Here is a 22,321-nt window from a genome sequence, read left to right as displayed (position 1 = left end):
ATCCCTGATCTCCTCCATGTTACTATGATCCTCCCTACATCCCTGATCTCCTCCATGTTACTATGATCATCCCCTACATCCGTGATCTCCTCCATGTTACTATGATCCCCCCTACATCCTTGATCTCCTCAATGTTACTATGATCTCCCCCACATCCCTGATCTCCTCCATGTTACTATGATCCCCCCTACATCCCTGATCTCCTCCATGTTACTATGATCTCCCCCACATCCCTGATCTCCTCCATGTTACTATGATCTTCCCCACATCCCTGATCTCCTCCATGTTACTATGATCTCCCCCACATCCCTGATCTCCTCCATGTTACGATGATCCTCCTTTACATCCCTGATCTCCTCCATGTTACTATGATCCCCCCACATCCCTGATCTCCTCGATGTTACTATGATCCACCCTACATCCCTGATCTCCTCCATGTTACTATGATCCCCCTACATCCCTGACCTCCTCCATGTTACTATGATCCCCCCACATCCCTGATCTCCTCGATGTTACTATGATCCACCCTACATCCCTGATCTCCTCCATGTTACTATGATCCCCCCTACATCCCTGACCTCCTCCATGTTACTATGATCCCCCCACATCCCTGATCTCCTCGATGTTACTATGATCCACCCTACATCCCTGATCTCCTCCATGTTACTATGATCCCCCCTACATCCCTGACCTCCTCCATGTTACTATGATCATCCCCTACATCCCTGATCTCCTCCATGTTACTATGATCCCCCCACATCCCTGATCTCCTCGATGTTACTATGATCCACCCTACATCCCTGACCTCCTCCATGTTACTATGATCCCCCTACATCCCTGATCTCCTCCATGTTACTATGACCATCCCTACATCCCTGACCTCCTCCATGTTACTATGATCCCCCCTACATCCCTGATCTCCTCGATGTTACTATGATCCACCATACATTCCTGATCTCCTCCATGTTACTATGATCCCCCCCTACATCCCTGATCTCCTCCATGTTACTATGATCCTCCCCTACATCCCTGACCTCCTCCTCCATGTTACTATGATCTCCCCACATCCCTGACCTCCTCCATGTTACTATGATCTCCCCCACATCCCTGATCTCCTCGATGTTACTATGATCCACCCTACATCCCTGATCTCCTCCATGTTACTATGATCCCCCCTACATCCCTGACCTCCTCCATGTTACTATGATCCCCCCACATCCCTGATCTCCTCGATGTTACTATGATCCACCCTACATCCCTGATCTCCTCCATGTTACTATGATCCCCCCTACATCCCTGACCTCCTCCATGTTACTATGATCATCCCCTACATCCCTGATCTCCTCCATGTTACTATGATCCCCCACATCCCTGATCTCCTCGATGTTACTATGATCCACCCTACATCCCTGACCTCCTCCATGTTATTATGATCCCCCTACATCCCTGATCTCCTCCATGTTACTATGACCATCCCTACATCCCTGACCTCCTCCATGTTACTATGATCCCCCCTACATCCCTGATCTCCTCGATGTTACTATGATCCACCCTACATTCCTGATCTCCTCCATGTTACTATGATCCCCCCCTACATCCCTGATCTCCTCCATGTTACTATGATCCTCCCCTACATCCCTGACCTCCTCCATGTTACTATGATCTCCCCACATCCCTGACCTCCTCCATGTTACTATGATCCACCCTACATCCCTGATCTCCTCCATGTTACTATGATCCCCCCTACATCCCTGACCTCCTCCATGTTACTATGATCCCCCCACATCCCTGATCTCCTCGATGTTACTATGATCCACCCTACATCCCTGATCTCCTCCATGTTACTATGATCCCCCCTACATCCCTGACCTCCTCCATGTTACTATGATCCCCCCTACATCCCTGATCTCCTCCATGTTACTATGATTCTCCCTACATCCCTGATCTCCTTCATGTTACTATGATCCTCCCTACATCCCTGATCTCCTCCATGTTACTATGATCCTCCCTACATCCCTGATCTCCTCCATGTTACTATGATCCCCCTACATCCCTGATCTCCTCTATGTTACTATGATCCCCCCTACATCCCTGATCTCCTCCATGTTACTATAAACATCCCCTACATCCCTTATCTCCTCCATGTTACTATGATCACCCCTACATCCCTGATCTCCTCCATGTTACTATGATCCCCCCTACATCCCTGATCTCCTCCATGTTACTATGATCCCCCTACATCCCTGATCTCCTCCATGTTACTATGATCCCCCCTACATCCCTGATCTCCTCCATGTTACTATGATCCCCCCTACATCCCTGATCTCCTCCATGTCACTATGATCCCCCCTACATCCCTGATCTCCTCCATGTTACTATGATCCCCCCTACATCCCTGATCTCCTCCATGTTACTATGATCCTCCCTACATCCCTGATCTCCTCCATGTTACTATCATCCCCCCTACATCCCTGATCTCCTCCATATTACTATGATCATCGCCTACATCCCTGATCTCCTACATGTTACTATGATCCCCCCTACATCCCTGATCTCCTCCATGTTACTATGATCCCCCCTACATCCCTGATCTCCTCCATGTTACTATGATCATCCCCTACATCCCTGATCTCCTCCATGTTACTATGATCCCCCCTACATCCCTGATCTCCTCCATGTTACTATGATCCTCCCTACATCCGTGATCTCCTCCATGATACTATGATCCTCCCCTACATCCCTGATCTCCTCCACGTTTCTATGATCCTCCTCTACATCCTTGATCTGCTCCATGTTACTATGATCCTCCCTTACATCCCTGATCTCCTCCATGTTACTATGATCCTCCCTACATCCCATCCCTGATCTCCTCCATGTTACTATGATCCTCCCTACATCCCTGATCTCCTCCATGTTACTATGATCCTCCCTACATCCCCGATCTCCTCCATGTTACTATGATCCCCCTACATCCCTGATCTCCTCTATGTTACTATGATCCCCCCTACATCCCTGATCTCCTCCATGTTACTATAAACATCCCCTACATCCCTTATCTCCTCCATGTTACTATGATCACCCCTACATCCCTGATCTCCTCCATGTTACTATGATCCCCCCTACATCCCTGATCTCCTCCATGTTACTATGATCCCCCTACATCCCTGATCTCCTCCATGTTACTATGATCCCCCCTACATCCCTGATCTCCTCCATGTCACTATGATCCCCCCTACATCCCTGATCTCCTCCATGTTACTATGATCCCCCCTACATCCCTGATCTCCTCCATGTTACTATGATCCTCCCTACATCCCTGATCTCCTCCATGTTACTATCATCCCCCCTACATCCCTGATCTCCTCCATATTACTATGATCATCGCCTACATCCCTGATCTCCTACATGTTACTATGATCCCCCCTACATCCCTGATCTCCTCCATGTTACTATGATCCCCCCTACATCCCTGATCTCCTCCATGTTACTATGATCATCCCCTACATCCCTGATCTCCTCCATGTTACTATGATCCCCCTACATCCCTGATCTCCTCCATGTTACTATGATCCTCCCTACATCCGTGATCTCCTCCATGATACTATGATCCTCCCCTACATCCCTGATCTCCTCCACGTTTCTATGATCCTCCTCTACATCCTTGATCTGCTCCATGTTACTATGATCCTCCCTTACATCCCTGATCTCCTCCATGTTACTATGATCCTCCCTACATCCCATCCCTGATCTCCTCCATGTTACTATGATCATCCCATACATCCCTGATCTCCTCCATGTTACTATGATCCCCCCTTACATCCCTGATCTCCTCCATGTTACAATGATCCCCCCCACATCCCTGATCTCCTCCATGTTACTATGATCCCCCCTACATCCCTGATCTCCTCCATGTTACTATGATCCTCCTCTACATCCCTGATCTCCTCCATGTTACTATGATCCTCCCTACATCCCTGACCTCCTCCATGTTACTATGATCCTCCCTACATCCCTGATCTCCTCCATGTTACTATGATCCTCCCTACATCCTTGATCTCCTCCATGTTACTATGATCATCCCCTACATCCGTGATCTCCTCCATGTTACTATGATCCCCCCTACATCCTTGATCTCCTCCATGTTACTATGATCTCCCCCACATCCCTGATCTCCTCCATGTTACTATGATCCCCCCTACATCCCTGATCTCCTCCATGTTACTATGATCTCCCCCACATCCCTGATCTCCTCCATGTTACTATGATCTTCCCCACATCACTGATCTCCTCCATGTTACTATGATCTCCCCCACATCCCTGATCTCCTCCATGTTACGATGATCCTCCTTTACATCCCTGATCTCCTCCATGTTACTATGATCCTCCCCTACATCCCTGATCTCCTCCATGTTACTATGATCCCCCCACATCCCTGATCTCCTCGATGTTACTATCATCCACCCTACATCCCTGATCTCCTCCATGTTACTATGATCCCCCCTACATCCCTGACCTCCTCCATGTTACTATGATCCCCCCACATCCCTGATCTCCTCGATGTTACTATGATCCACCCTACATCCCTGATCTCCTCCATGTTACTATGATCCCCCCTACATCCCTGACCTCCTCCATGTTACTATGATCCCCCCACATCCCTGATCTCCTCGATGTTACTATGATCCACCCTACATCCCTGATCTCCTCCATGTTACTATGATCCCCCCTACATCCCTGACCTCCTCCATGTTACTATGATCATCCCCTACATCCCTGATTTCCTCCATGTTACTATGATCCCCCCACATCCTTGATCTCCTCCATGTTACTATGATCCACCTACATCCCTGATCTCCTCCATGTTACTATGACCATCCCTACATCCCTGACCTCCTCCATGTTTCTATGATCCCCCCTACATCCCTGATCTCCTCGATGTTACTATGATCCACCCTACATTCCTGATCTCCTCCATGTTACTATGATCCCCCCCTACATCCCTGATCTCCTCCATGTTACTATGATCCCCCCTACATCCCTCATCTCCTCCATGTTACTATGATCCCCCCTACATCCCTGATCTCCTCCATGTTACTATGATCCACCCTACATCCCTGATCTCCTCCATGTTACTATGATCCTCCCCTACATCCCTGACCTCCTCCATGTTACTATGATCTCCCCACATCCCTGACCTCCTCCATGTTACTATGATCATCCCTACATCCCTGACCTCCTCCATGTTACTATGATCTCCCCACATCCCTGATCTCCTCGATGTTACTATGATCCCCCTACATCCCTGATCTCCTCCATGTTACTATGATCCCCCTACATCCCTGATCTCCTCCATGTTACTATGACCATCCCTACATCCCTGACCTCCTCCATGTTACTATGATCCCCCCTACATCCCTGATCTCCTCGATGTTACTATGATCCACCCTACATTCCTGATCTCCTCCATGTTACTATGATCCCCCCTCTACATCCCTGATCTCCTCCATGTCACTATGATCCCCCCTACATCCCTCATCTCCTCCATGTTACTATGATCCCCCATACATCCCTGATCTCCTCCATGTTACTATGATCCACCCTACATCCCTGATCTCCTCCATGTTACTATGATCCTCCCCTACATCCCTGACCTCCTCCATGTTACTATGATCTCCCCACATCCCTGACCTCCTCCATGTTACTATGATCATCCCTACATCCCTGACCTCCTCCATGTTACTATGATCTCCCCACATCCCTGATCTCCTCGATGTTACTATGATCCCCCTACATCCCTGATCTCCTCCATGTTACTATGATCCCCCTACATCCCTGATCTCCTCCATGTTACTATGACCATCCCTACATCCCTGACCTCCTCCATGTTACTATGATCCCCCCTACATCCCTGATCTCCTCGATGTTACTATGATCCACCCTACATTCCTGATCTCCTCCATGTTACTATGATCCCCCTCTACATCCCTGATCTCCTCCATGTCACTATGATCCCCCTACATCCCTGATCTCCTCCATGTTACTATGATCCCCGCTACATCCCTGATCTCCACCATGTTACTATGATCCTCCCTACATCCCTGATCTCCTCCATGTTACTATCATCCCCCCTACATCCCTGATCTCCTCCATATTACTATGATCATCGCCTACATCCCTGATCTCCTACATGTTACTATGATCCCCCCTACATCCCTGATCTCCTCCATGTTACTATGATCATCCCCTACATCCCTGATCTCCTCCATGTTACTATGATCCCCCCTACATCCCTGATCTCCTCCATGTTACTATGATCCTCCCTACATCCGTGATCTCCTCCATGATACTATGATCCTCCCCTACATCCCTGATCTCCTCCACGTTTCTATGATCCTCCTCTACATCCTTGATCTGCTCCATGTTACTATGATCCTCCCTTACATCCCCTGATCTCCTCCATGTTACTATGATCCTCCCTACATCCCATCCCTGATCTCCTCCATGTTACTATGATCATCCCATACATCCCTGATCTCCTCCATGTTACTATGATCCCCCCTTACATCCCTGATCTCCTCCATGTTACAATGATCCCCCCACATCCCTGATCTCCTCCATGTTACTATGATCCTCCTCTACATCCCTGATCTCCTCCATGTTACTATGATCCTCCCTACATCCCTGACCTCCTCCATGTTACTATGATCCTCCCTACATCCCTGATCTCCTCCATGTTACTATGATCCTCCCTACATCCCTGATCTCCTCCATGTTACTATGATCATCCCCTACATCCGTGATCTCCTCCATGTTACTATGATCCCCCCTACATCCTTGATCTCCTCCATGTTACTATGATCTCCCCCACATCCCTGATCTCCTCCATGTTACTATGATCCCCCCTACATCCCTGATCTCCTCCATGTTACTATGATCTCCCCCACATCCCTGATCTCCTCCATGTTACTATGATCTTCCCCACATCCCTGATCTCCTCCATGTTACTATGATCTCCCCCACATCCCTGATCTCCTCCATGTTACGATGATCCTCCTTTACATCCCTGATCTCCTCCATGTTACTATGATCCTCCCCTACATCCCTGATCTCCTCCATGTTAATATGATCCCCCCACATCCCTGATCTCCTCGATGTTACTATGATCCACCCTACATCCCTGATCTCCTCCATGTTACTATGATCCTCCCTACATCCCATCCCTGATCTCCTCCATGTTACTATGATCATCCCATACATCCCAGATCTCCTCCATGTTACTATGATCCTCCCTACATCCCTGACCTCCTCCATGTTACTATGATCTCCCCACATCCCTGACCTCCTCCATGTTACCATGATCATCCCTACATCCCTGACCTCCTCCATGTTACTATGATCTCCCCACATCCCTGATCTCCTCGATGTTACTATGATCCCCTACATCCCTGATCTCCTCCATGTTACTATGATCCCCCTACATCCCTGATCTCCTCCATGTTACTATGACCATCCCTACATCCCTGACCTCCTCCATGTTACTATGATCCCCCCTACATCCCTGATCTCCTCGATGTTACTATGATCCACCCTACGGCAGCACCCCATGTGTTCAGTGCACCCCCCCTGCTCAGTTATATTCCGTCTTATTTGAAAACCACCAAATGGGGTTGAGGGATGAAGAGCAACATAATGTGAACAGCGTGCAAGAAACTAAACTTACTGTCTGTGCTCTACTCAATTATAGCTGAAAACACCGACATACCGACTATTAACCCCTCCTGTGCCAGGCTCTACATACCGACTATTAACCCCTCCTGTGCCAGGCTCTACATACCGACTATTAACCCCTCCTGTGCCGGGCTCTACATACCGACATTACCCCTCCTGTGCCGGGATCTACATACCCACTATTAACCCCTCCTGTGCCGGCCTCTACATACCGACTATTAACCCCTCCTGTGCCAGGCTCTACATACCGATTATTAACCCCTCCTGTGCCGGGCTCTACATACCGACTATTAACCCCTCCTGTGCCGGGCTCTATATACAGATTATTAACCCCTCCTGTGCCGGCCTCTACATACCGACTATTAACCCCTCCTGTGCCAGGCTCTACATACCGATTATTAACCCCTCCTGTGCCAGGCTTTACATACCGACTATTAACCCCTCCTGTGCCGGGCTCTATATACCGACTATTAACCCCTCCTGTGCCAGATACCCACTATTAACCCCTCCTGTGCCGGGATCTATATACAGACTATTAACCCCTCCTGTGCCGGGATCTACATACCGACTATTAACCCCTCCTGTGCCAGGCTCTACATACCCACAATTAACCCCTCCTGTGCCGGGCTCTACATACCCACTATTAACCCCTCCTGTGCCGGGATCTACATACCCACTATTAACCCCTCCTCTGCCAGGCTCTACATACCCACTATTAACCCCTCCTGTGCCGGGATCTATATACAGATTATTAACCCTCCTGTGCCGGGATCTACATACCCACTATTAACCCCTCCTCTGCCAGGCTCTACATACCGACTATTAACCCCTCCTGTGCCGGGGCTCTACATACCGACTATTAACCCCTCCTGTGGCGGGGCTCTACATACCGACTATTAACCCCTCCTGTGCCGGGCTCTACATACCGACTATTAACCCCTCCTGTGCCGGCCTCTACATACCGACTATTAACCCCTCCTGTGCCGGGCTCTATATACAGATTATTAACTCCTCCTGTGCCGGCCTCTACATACCGACTATTAACCCCTCCTGTGCCGGCCTCTACATACCGACTATTAACCCCTCCTGTGCCGGGCTCTATATACAGATTATTAACCCCTCCTGTGCCAGGCTCTCTACACAGATTATTAACCCCTCCTGTGCCGGGCTCTATATACAGATTATTAACCCCTCCTGTGCCGGGATCTATATACAGATATTAACCCCTCCTGTGCCGGGATCTACATACCGACCATTAACCCCTTCTGTGCCGGGATCTACATACCGACTATTAACCCCTCCTGTGCCGGGCTCTATATACAGATTATTAACCCCTCCTGTGCCGGGCTCTATATACAGATATACAGACCTCCTTAGTGGTCTCTTGTCGCCCCTCCCCTCCGGTTTTGGCTCCTCCTCTCATTAATTGTGGGGATTTGTGGCGCTGTCTGTTTAAGAGGCAGGAGGGGGAGGGGCAGCCCGGGATGACCACGCCCTGAGAGACAGCTGCCAGGCACCATGGAGAGACAGCTAGAGACAGCCAGGGAGTAAACGCGCAGGTGGGAGCGCTCAGGCCTCAGAGACGTCCGGAGACAGGGAGAGAAAGAGACTGCAGCGCCGGGCGGGTGATGAGGAGAGCCGCTGACTGCTGAGGAGGCAACCGCATCCTCCTCACCATCACCCGCATCCTCCTCACCATCACCCCCATCCTCCTCACAGCCCGGTAGAGTGCAGCGGAATGCTGTGATGTCTCACTGACACTGGAGCCGTCTCTTCTGGCCTGAACATGTCTCGTGCTTCCGCCGGCAGTGAGAGGATAAGTGACCCGGTGAGTGCGGTGACCCGGAGCCGTCATGTCGGGTGGCATTAATGGGGGTCGCACGTTTCCCTTTCAATTTCCCATTTGCGGTGGGGGGAGGGGGACAATAATAATCATCATCATCTGGGGGTCCTCATATCTGTGTAGTGGGGGTCCTCATATCTGTGTAGTGGGGGTCCTCATATCTGTGTAGTGGGGGGTCCTCATATCTCTGTAGTGGGGGGTCCTCATATCTGTGTAGTGGGGGGTCCTCATATCTGTGTAGTGGGGGTCCTCATATCTGTGTAGTGGGGGGTCCTCATATCTGTGTAGTGGGGGGTCCTCATATCTGTGTAGTGGGGGGTCCTCATATCTGTGTAGTGGGGGGTCCTCATATCTGTGTAGTGGGGGTCCTCATATCTGTGTAGTGGGAGGTCCTCATATCTGTGTAGTGGGGGTCCTCATATCTGTGTAGTGGGGGGTCCTCATATCTGTGTAGTGGGGGAGGTCCTCATATCTGTGTAGTGGGGGTCCTCATATCTGTGTAGTGGGGGGTCCTCATATCTGTGTAGTGGGGGGTCCTCATATCTGTGTAGTGGGGGTCCTCATATCTGTGTAGTGGGGGGTCCTCATATCTGTGTAGTGGGGGTCCTCATATCTGTGTAGTGGGGGGTCCTCATATCTGTATAGTGGAGGTCCTCATATCTGTGTAGTGGGGGTCCTCATATCTGTGTAGTGGGGGGTCCTCATATCTGTGTAGTGGGGGTCCTCATATCTGTGTAGTGGGGGTCCTCATATCTGTGTAGTGGGGGTCCTCATATCTGTGTAGTGGGGGTCCTCATATCTGTGTAGTGGGGTCCTCATATCTGTGTAGTGAGGTCCTCATATCTGTGTAGTGGAGGTCCTCATATCTGTGTAGTGGGGGTCCTCATTTCTGTGTAGTGGGGGGTCCTCATATCTGTGTAGTGGGGGTCCTCATTTCTGTGTAGTGGGGGGTCCTCATATCTGTGTAGTGGGGGGTCCTCGTATCTGTGTAGTGGGGGTCCTCGTATCTGTGTAGTGGGGGTCCTCGTATCTGTGTAGTGGGGTCCTCGTATCTGTGTAGTGTGGGGTCCTCGTATCTGTGTAGTGGGGGGTCCTCGTATCTGTGTAGTGGGGGGTCCTCGTATCTGTGTAGTGGGGGGTCCTCGTATCTGTGTAGTGGGGGTCCTCGTATCTGTGTAGTGGGGGTCCTCGTATCTGTGTAGTGGAGGTCCTCGTATCTGTGTAGTGGGGGGTGCTCATATCTGTGTAGTGGGGGGTCCTCATATCTGTGTAGTGGGGGGTCTCATATCTGTGTAGTGGGGGTCCTCATATCTGTGTAGTGGAGGTCCTCGTATCTGTGTAGTGGGGGTCCTCGTATCTGTGTAGTGGGGGGGTCCTCGTATCTGTGTAGTGGGGGGTCCTCGTATCTGTGTAGTGGGGGGGCCTCGTATCTGTGTAGTGGGGGGTCCTCGTATCTGTGTAGTGGGGGTCCTCGTATCTGTGTAGTGGGGGTCCTCGTATCTGTGTAGTGGGGGTCCTCGTATCTGTGTAGTGGGGGTCCTCGTATCTGTGTAGTGGGGTCCTCGTATCTGTGTAGTGGGGGTCCTCATATCTGTGTAGTGGGGGGTCCTCATATCTGTGTAGTGGGGGTCCTCATATCTGTGTAGTGGGGGGTCCTCATATCTGTGTAGTGGGGGGGTCCTCATATCTGTGTAGTGGGGGGGTCCTCATATCTGTGTAGTGGGGGTCCTCATATCTGTGTAGTGGGGGGGTCCTCATATCTGTGTAGTGGAGGGTCCTCATATCTCTGTAGTGGGGGGTCCTCATATCTGTGTAGTGGGGGAGGTCCTCATATCTGTGTAGTGGGGGGTCCTCATATCTCTGTAGTGGGGGGTCCTCATATCTCTGTAGTGGGGTCCTCATATCTCTGTAGTGGGGGTCCTCATATCTGTGTAGTGGGGGGGTCCTCATATCTGTGTAGTGGGGGGGTCCTCATATCTGTGTAGTGGGAGGTCCTCATATCTGTGTAGTGGGGGCCCTCATCTCTATATTTGGGGGTCTCAACTTGCTGTGGTGAGGGTCTTCATGGTTTTGGTGGAGGTGTTGTCTGTATTGGGGGTCTTCATGGTTCTTGTGGGGGCGTTGTCCTCATATCTGTGTAGTGGGGGGTCCTCATATCTGTGTAGTGGGGGTCCTCATATCTGTGTAGTGGGGGTCCTCATATCTGTGTAGTGGGGGTCCTCATATCTGTGTAGTGGGGGCCCTCATATCTGTGTAGTGGGGGGTCCTCATATCTGTGTAGTGGGGGGGTCCTCATATCTGTGTAGTGGAGGGTCCTCATATCTGTGTAGTGGAGGGTCCTCATATCTGTGTAGTGGGGGGTCCTCATATCTGTGTAGTGGGGGGTCCTCATATCTCTGTAGTGGGGGTCCTCATATCTGTGTAGTGGGGGGTCCTCATATCTGTGTAGTGGGAGGTCCTCATATCTGTGTAGTGGGGGTCCTCATATCTGTGTAGTGGGGGGTCCTCATATCTCTGTAGTGGAGGTCCTCATATCTGTGTAGTGGGGGTCCTCATATCTGTGTAGTGGGGGGTCCTCATATCTCTAGTAGGGGTCCTCATATCTGTGTAGTGGGGGGTCCTCATATCTGTGTAGTGGGGGTCCTCATATCTGTGTAGTGGGGGGGTCCTCATATCTGTAGTGGGGGTCCTCATATCTGTGTAGTGGGGGTCCTCATATCTGTGTAGTGGGGGTCCTCATATCTGTGTAGTGGGGGTCCTCATATCTGTGTAGTGGGGGGTGCTCATATCTGTGTAGTGGGGGGTCCTCATATCTGTGTAGTGGGGGGTCCTCATATCTGTGTAGTGGGGGTCCTTATATCTGTGTAGTGGGGGGGTCCTCATATCTGTGTAGTGGGGGGGTCCTCATATCTGTGTAGTGGGGGTCCTTATATCTGTGTAGTGGGGGGGTCCTCATATCTGTGTAGTGGGGGGTCCTCATATCTGTGTAGTGGGGGTCCTTATATCTGTGTAGTGGGGGGTCCTCATATCTGTGTAGTGGGGGTCCTCATATCTGTGTAGTGGGGGGGTCCTCATATCTCTGTAGTGGAGGGTCCTCATATCTGTGTAGTGGGGGTCCTCATATCTGTAGTGGGGGTCCTCATATCTCTGTAGTGGGGGTCCTCATATCTGTGTAGTGGGGGGGTCCTCATATCTGTGTAGTGGGGGGGTCCTCATATCTGTGTAGTGGGAGGTCCTCATCTCTATATTGGGGTCTCAACTTGCTGTGGGTGAGGGTCTTCATGGTTTTGGTGGAGGTGTTGTCTGTATTGGGGGGTCTTCATGGGTTCTTGTGGGGGCGTTGTCTGTATTGGGGGTCTTCATGGTTCTGGCGGGGGCCGTTGTCTGTATTGGGGGGTCTTCATGGTTCTGGCGGGGGCGTTGTCTGTATGGGGGGTCTTCATGTTTCTGGCCGGGGTGTTGTCTGTATTGGGGGTCTTCATGGTTCTGGCGGGGGTGTTGTCTGTATTGGGGGGTCTTCATGGTTCTGGCGGGGGCGTTGTCTGTATTGGGGGGTCTTCATGGTTTTGGCGGAGGCGTTGTCTGTATTGGGGGGTCTTCATGGTTCTGGCGGGGGCGTTGTCTGTATTGGGGGGGTTTTCATGTTTCTGGTGGGGGCGTTGTCTGTATTGGGGGGTTTTCATGTTTCTGGTGGGGGCGTTGTCTGTATTGGGGGGGTTTTCATGTTTCTGGTGGGGGCGTTGTCTGTATTGGGGGGTTTTCATGTTTCTGGTGGGGGCGTTGTCTGTATTGGGGGGTTTTCATGTTTCTGGTGGGGGCGTTGTCTGTATTGGGGGGTCTCATGGTTCTGGCAGGGGCTTTGTCTGTATTGGAGGGTCTTAGCTTGCTCTGGTGAGGGTCTTCATGGTTCTGGCGTGGGCGTTGTCTGTATTGGGGGGTCTTAGCTTGCTGTGGTGAGGGTCTTCATGCTTTTGGTGGAGGTGTCTGTATTGGGGGGTCTTCATGGTTCTGGTGGGGGTGTTGTCTGTATTGGGGGGTCTTCATGTTTTGGTGGAGGTGTTGTCTGTATTGGGGGTCTTCATGGTTCTGGTGGGGGCATTGTCTGTATTGGGGTGTCTTCATGGTTTTGGTGGAGGTGTTGTCTGTATTGGGGGTCTTCATGGTTCTGGTGGGGGCATTGTCTGTATTGGGGTGTCTTAGCTTGCTGTGGTGAGGGTCTTCATGGTTCTGGTGGGTGTGTTTGTATTGGGGGTCTTCATGGTTCTGGTGGGTGTGTTTGTATTGTGGGTTCTTCATGGTTCTGGCGGGGGTGTTTGTATTGTGGGGTCTTCATGATTTTGGTGGGGGGAGCGTCCTCCGTTTTGTTATTAGAAGTGAGTGATTATCATGTGAGGAGGGGTCGTTCATTAATAAGGGGGGGTCGTCGCTGACGGTCGGGGGAGGATAATTTGTGATATTTATAGTCTCCGCACCTGACACCCGCTGCTTTATTTTGTTTTTGTAGACTGGCTCCACCCGCTCCGAGAAAGGCTCAACTACCTCCTCCTCCTCCTCGTGGCCAGCCCGCCCTCCTGGGGCCCGATCCCGGAGCTCCGCCCCTGACGAGCCTCATGTGGGCAACTACCGGCTACTGAGGACGATCGGCAAGGGCAACTTTGCTAAAGTGAAGCTAGGGAGACATGTCCTTACTGGGAGAGAGGTGAGAGGCCTGGTGTGTTCCTGGTGGTGTTCCTGGTGTGTTCCTGGTGTGTTCCCTGGTGTGTTCCTGGCGTGTTCCTGGCGTGTGCCTGGCGTGTGCTTGGCGTGTGCCTGGCATGTGCTTGGCGTGTTACGTGATCACCGCTCCGCTCTTACATCCTTTTTCTTTCTTCAGGTCGCTATAAAGATCATTGATAAAACTCAGCTGAACCCAGCAGCCTCCAGAAGGTGAGACGTGGGGGGAGGGGGATCTCATGTAGCAGAGCTCATAAAACACGGTCATGCAGAGGGTGATAATACAGGACAGTAGATGGAGCAAAGTAAAGGATTATGGGAACTCTCCTGCTGAGGCCAAGTGCGCAGGGGGCCCGGAGTGTCAGAACGGTCTGTGAGCGGCAGAGTACTGTCCACAGTAACCAATCAGAGGCCACGTTTTGTTTTCCAGCAGAGTAGAGAAGATGAAAGCTGGCCTTTGATTGGCTGCTCTTATCAATCTCTCGCCCCGTGATGGTGACGATGAGAACAGTCACTCATCACGACTGATCGGTTACTGAACGCCTCCTGTACATGGAACTCCTGTTGGGAGTTGTAGTACAGCAGCGGAGTACGTTGTAGCCGGAGCATTGGGTGAATTCCTGCATGGTGGCCTGTTTACTACTGGGATTATAACTCCCACAGGATCCAACAACAGCAAGTTTGTAATAACGGAATGTAGGGGAGAATATTAGATTGGCGCCTCAGTGTGGAGAATGAGTATGACATAAAGTATCCGGCACAACGATTTGAAATAAAAGGTTATTTTTTATTTGGTTTTTGATGCCAGTGGCAGAGTGCAACGTTTCAGTCCATCCGACCTTCTCCAGGCTCTTCACCGCGCTGGGAATACTGTGGAGACGAGCGCTTGTTGTAGTAATAGCGGCGGGCCGCTCTGTCATGGCACTGAAGTGTGGGGGATCCTCGGCATCTTGCCTGTGTACCGGTGGGAGGCGGGGGGGCCGTCTGTGTACCAGTAAGAGGCGGGGGAGCCGCCCGTGTACCGGTGAGAGGCGGGGGAGCCGCCCGTGTACCGGTGAGAGGCGGGGGAGCCGCCCGTGTACCGGTGGGAGGCGGGGGAGCCGCCCGTGTACCGGTGGGAGGCGGGGGAGCCGCCCGTGTACCAGTACAGGACACATCTACCACATAGACTATATATACTGTACAGGAGACATCTACCGCATAGACTATATATACTGTACATCTACCACATAGACTATATATACTGTACAGGAGACATCTACCGCATAGACTATATATACTGTACATCTACCACATAGACTATATATACTGTACATCTACCACATAGACTATATATACTGTACAGGAGACATCTACCGCATAGACTATATATACTGTACAGGAGACATCTACCGCATAGACTATATATACTGTACAGGAGACATCTACCACATAGACTATATATACTGTACATCTACCACATATACTATATATACTGTACAGGAGACATCTACCACATAGACTATATATACTGTACAGGAGACATCTACCACATAGACTATATATACTGTACAGGACACATCTACCTCATAGACTATATATACTTTACAGGAGACATCTACCGCATAGACTATATATACTGTACATCTACCACATAGACTATATATACTGTACAGGACACATCTACCTCATAGACTATATATACTGTACAGGAGACATCCACCACATATACTATATATACTGTACATCTACTGCATAGACTATATATACTGTACAGGACACATCCACCACATAGACTATATATACTGTACAGGACACATCCACCACATAGACTATATATACTGTACAGGACACATCCACCACATAGACTATATATACTGTACAGGAGACATACACCACATAGACTATATATACTGTACATCTACCACATAGACTATATATACTGTACAGGAGACATCTACCGCATAGACTATATATACTGTACAGGAGACATCTACCACATAGACTATATATACTGTACATCTACCACATAGACTATATATACTGTACAGGAGACATCTACCACATATACTATATATACTGTACAGGAGACATCTACCACATAGACTATATATACTGTACAGGAGACATCTACCACATATACTATATATACTGTACAGGAGACATCTACCACATAGACTATATATACTGTACAGGAGACATCTACCACATAGACTATATATACTGTACAGGAGACATCTACCACATATACTATATATACTGTACATCTACCACATAGACTATATATACTGTACAGGAGACATCTACCGCATAGACTATATATACTGTACATCTACCACATAGACTATATATACTGTACAGGACACATCTACCACATAGACTATATCTACTGTACAGGAGACATCTACCGCATAGACTATATATACTGTACATCTACCACATAGACTATATATACTGTACATCTACCACATAGACTATATATACTGTACAGGAGACATCTACCACATAGACTATATATACTGTACATCTACCGCATAGACTATATATACTGTACATCTACCACATAGACTATATATACTGTACATCTACCACATAGACTATATATACTGTACAGGAGACATCTACCACATAGACTATATCTACTGTACAGGACACATCTACCACATAGACTATATATACTGTACATCTACCGCATAGACTATATATACTGTACATCTACCACATAGACTATATATACTGTACAGGACACATCTACCACATAGACTATATATACTGTACATCTACCACATAGACTATATATACTGTACATCTACCACATAGACTATATATACTGTACATCTACCACATAGACTATATATACTGTACAGGAGACATCTACCTCATAGACTATATATACTGTACAGGAGACATCTACCACATAGACTATATATACTGTACATCTACCACATAGACTATATATACTGTACAGGAGACATCTACCACATAGACTATATATACTGTACAGGAGACATCTACCACATAGACTATATATACTGTACAGGAGACATCTACCACATAGACTATATATACTGTACAGGAGACATACACCACATAGACTATATATACTGTACAGGACACATCCACCACATAGACTATATATACTGTACAGGAGACATACACCACATAGACTATATATACTGTACATCTACCACATAGACTATATATACTGTACAGGAGACATCTACCGCATAGACTATATATACTGTACAGGAGACATCTACCACATAGACTATATATACTGTACATCTACCACATATACTATATATACTGTACAGGAGACATCTACCACATAGACTATATATACTGTACAGGAGACATCTACCACATAGACTATATATACTGTACAGGAGACATCTACCACATATACTATATATACTGTACATCTACCACATAGACTATATATACTGTACAGGAGACATCTACCGCATAGACTATATATACTGTACATCTACCGCATAGACTATATATACTGTACAGGACACATCTACCACATAGACTATATCTACTGTACAGGAGACATCTACCGCATAGACTATATATACTGTACATCTACCACATAGACTATATATACTGTACATCTACCACATAGACTATATATACTGTACAGGAGACATCTACCACATAGACTATATATACTGTACATCTACCGCATAGACTATATATACTGTACATCTACCACATAGACTATATATACTGTACATCTACCACATAGACTATATATACTGTACAGGAGACATCTACCACATAGACTATATCTACTGTACAGGACACATCTACCACATAGACTATATATACTGTACATCTACCGCATAGACTATATATACTGTACATCTACCACATAGACTATATATACTGTACAGGACACATCTACCACATAGACTATATATACTGTACATCTACCACATAGACTATATATACTGTACATCTACCACATAGACTATATATACTGTACATCTACCACATAGACTATATATACTGTACAGGAGACATCTACCTCATAGACTATATATACTGTACAGGAGACATCTACCACATAGACTATATATACTGTACATCTACCACATAGACTATATATACTGTACAGGAGACATCTACCACATAGACTATATATACTGTACAGGAGACATCTACCACATAGACTATATATACTGTACAGGAGACATCTACCACATAGACTATATATACTGTACAGGAGACATACACCACATAGACTATATATACTGTACAGGAGACATCCACCACATAGACTATATATACTGTACATCTACCACATAGACTATATATACTGTACAGGAGACCTCTACCTCATAGACTATATATACTGTACAGGAGACATCTACCGCATAGACTATATATACTGTACAGGAGACATACACCACATAGTCTATATATACTGTACATCTACCACATAGACTATATATACTGTACAGGAGACATCTACCACATAGACTATATATACTGTACAGGAGACATCTACCACATAGACTATATATACTGTACAGGAGACATCTACCACATAGACTATATATACTGTACAGGAGACATACACCACATAGACTATATATACTGTACAGGAGACATCCACCACATAGACTATATATACTGTACATCTACCACATAGACTATATATACTGTACAGGAGACATTTACCACATAGACTAATATACTGTACAGGAGACATCTACCACATAGACTATATATACTGTACAGGAGACATCTACCACATAGACTATATATACTGTACAGGAGACATCCACCACATAGACTATATATACTGTACAGGAGACATACACCACATAGACTATATATACTGTACATCTACCACATAGACTATATATACTGTACAGGAGACATTTACCACATAGACTATATATACTGTACATCTACCACATAGACTATATATACTGTACAGGAGACATTTACCACATAGACTATATATACTGTACATCTACCACATAGACTATATATACTGTACAGGAGACATCCACCACATAGACTATATATACTGTACAGGAGACATCCACCACATAGACTATATATACTGTACAGGAGACATCCACCACATAGACTATGTATACTGTACAGGAGACATCTACCACATAGACTATATATACTGTACATCTACCACAAAGACTATATATACTGTACATCTACCACATAGACTATATATACTGTACAGGACACATCTACCGCATAGACTATATATACTGTACAGGACACATCTACCACATAGACTATATATACTGTACATCTACCACATAGACTATATATACTGTACAGGACACATCTACCACATAGACTATATATACTGTACTTCTACCACATAGACTATATATACTGTACAGGACACATCTACCGCATAGACTATATATACTGTACAGGAGACATCTACCACATAGACTATATATACTGTACATCTACCACATAGACTATATATACTGTACAGGAGACATTTACCACATAGACTATATATACTGTACAGGAGACATCTACCGCATAGACTATATATACTGTACAGGAGACATCTACCACATAGACTATATATACTGTACATATACCACATAGACTATATATACTGTACAGGACACATCTACCACATAGACTATATATACTGTACAGGAGACATCCACCACATAGACTATATATACTGTACAGGAGACATCTACCGCATAGACTATATATACTGTACAGGAGACATACACCACATAGTCTATATATACTGTACATCTACCACATAGACTATATATACTGTACAGGAGACATCTACCACATAGACTATATATACTGTACATCTACCACATAGCCTATATATACTGTACAGGACACATCTACCACATAGACTATATATACTGTACATCTACCACATAGCCTATATATACTGTACAGGACACATCTACCACATAGACTATATATACTGTACAGGAGACATCTACCACATAGACTATATATACTGTACATCTACCACATAGACTATATATACTGTACAGGAGACATCTACCGCATAGACTATATATATACTGTACAGGAGACATCTACCACATAGACTATATATACTGTACAGGAGACATCTACCACATAGACTATATATACTGTACAGGAGACATCTACTGCATAGACTATATATACTGTACAGGACACATCCACCACATAGACTATATATACTGTACAGGAGACATCTACCACATAGACTATATATACTGTACAGGAGACATCTACCGCATAGACTATATATACTGTACAGGAGACATCAACCGCATAGACTATATATACTGTACAGGAGACATCTACCACATAGACTATATATACTGTACAGGAGACATCTACCACATAGACTATATATACTGTACATCTACCACATAGACTATATATACTGTACAGGAGACATCTACCACATAGACTATATATACTGTACAGGAGACATCTACCACATAGACTATATCTACTGTACAGGAGACATCTACCACATAGACTATATATACTGTACAGGAGACATCTACCACATAGACTATATATACTGTACAGGACACATCTACCACATAGACTATATATACTGTACAGGACACATCTACCGCATAGACTATATCTACTGTACATCTACCACATAGACTATATATACTGTACATCTACCGCATAGACTATATATACTGTACATCTACCGCATAGACTATATATACTGTACAGGAGACATCTACCACATAGACTATATATACTGTACAGGAGACATCTACCGCATAGACTATATATACTGTACAGGAGACATCTACCGCATAGACTATATATACTGTACAGGAGACATCAACCGCATAGACTATATATACTGTACATCAACCGCATAGACTATATATACTGTACATCTACCACATAGACTATATATACTGTACAGGAGACATCTACCACATAGACTATATATACTGTACAGGAGACATCTACCGCATAGACTATATATACTGTACAGGAGACATCAACCGCATAGACTATATATACTGTACAGGAGACATCAACCGCATAGACTATATATACTGTACAGGAGACATCTACCACCTAGACTATATATACTGTACATCTACCACATAGACTATATATACTGTACAGGACACATCTACCACATAGACTATATATACTGTGCAGGAGACATCTACCACATAGACTATATATACTGTACAGGAGACATCTACCACATAGACTATATATACTGTACAGGAGACATCTACCACATAGACTATATATACTGTACAGGAGACATCTACCACATAGACTATATATACTGTACAGGAGACATCCACCACATAGACTATATATACTGTACATCTACCACATAGACTATATATACTGTACAGGAGACATCTACCACCTAGACTATATATACTGTACATCTACCACATAGACTATATATACTGTACAGGACACATCTACCACATAGACTATATATACTGTACAGGAGACATCTACCACATAGACTATATATACTGTACAGGAGACATCTACCACATAGACTATATATACTGTACAGGAGACATCCACCACATAGACTATATATACTGTACATCTACCACATAGACTATATATACTGTACAGGAGACATCCACCACATAGACTATATACACTGTACATCTACCACATAGACTATATATACTGTACAGGAGACATCTACCACATAGACTATATATACTGTACATCTACCACATAGACTATATATACTGTACAGGAGACATCCACCACATAGACTATATACACTGTACATCTACCACATAGACTATATATACTGTACAGGAGACATCTACCACATAGACTATATATACTGTACATCTACCACATAGACTATATATACTGTACAGGAGACATCTACCACATAGACTATATATACTGTACAGGAGACATCTACCACATAGACTATATATACTGTACAGGAGACATCTACCGCATAGACTATATATACTGTACAGGAGACATCTACCACATAGACTATATATACTGTACAGGAGACATCTACCACATAGACTATATATACTGTACATCTAC

The 22,321-nt window shown here is 46.4% G+C and overlaps 1 protein-coding gene across 1 annotated transcript in view; it reads left to right on the top strand.

The window, feature by feature from the left end:
- Nucleotides 1-9,188: 9,188 nt before the first annotated feature.
- The window catches only part of LOC142708459 (MAP/microtubule affinity-regulating kinase 4-like), a gene marked incomplete at its 3' end in the record, with an annotated part of 44,717 nt that continues 31,584 nt past the window's right edge, over nt 9,189-22,321 (top strand). The window contains 3 exon segments of the mRNA XM_075848384.1: nt 9,189-9,556; nt 14,076-14,270; nt 14,445-14,504. Of these exon segments, the coding sequence (XP_075704499.1) occupies nt 9,515-9,556; nt 14,076-14,270; nt 14,445-14,504 (297 nt within the window).

Source organism: Rhinoderma darwinii, unplaced genomic scaffold (genome assembly GCF_050947455.1).
Source record: "Rhinoderma darwinii isolate aRhiDar2 unplaced genomic scaffold, aRhiDar2.hap1 Scaffold_3922, whole genome shotgun sequence".
Classification (NCBI taxonomy): Eukaryota; Metazoa; Chordata; class Amphibia; order Anura; family Rhinodermatidae; genus Rhinoderma; species Rhinoderma darwinii.
Note: the sequence above shows the minus strand (reverse complement) of the source record. Positions and strands in the feature narration are given on the sequence as shown.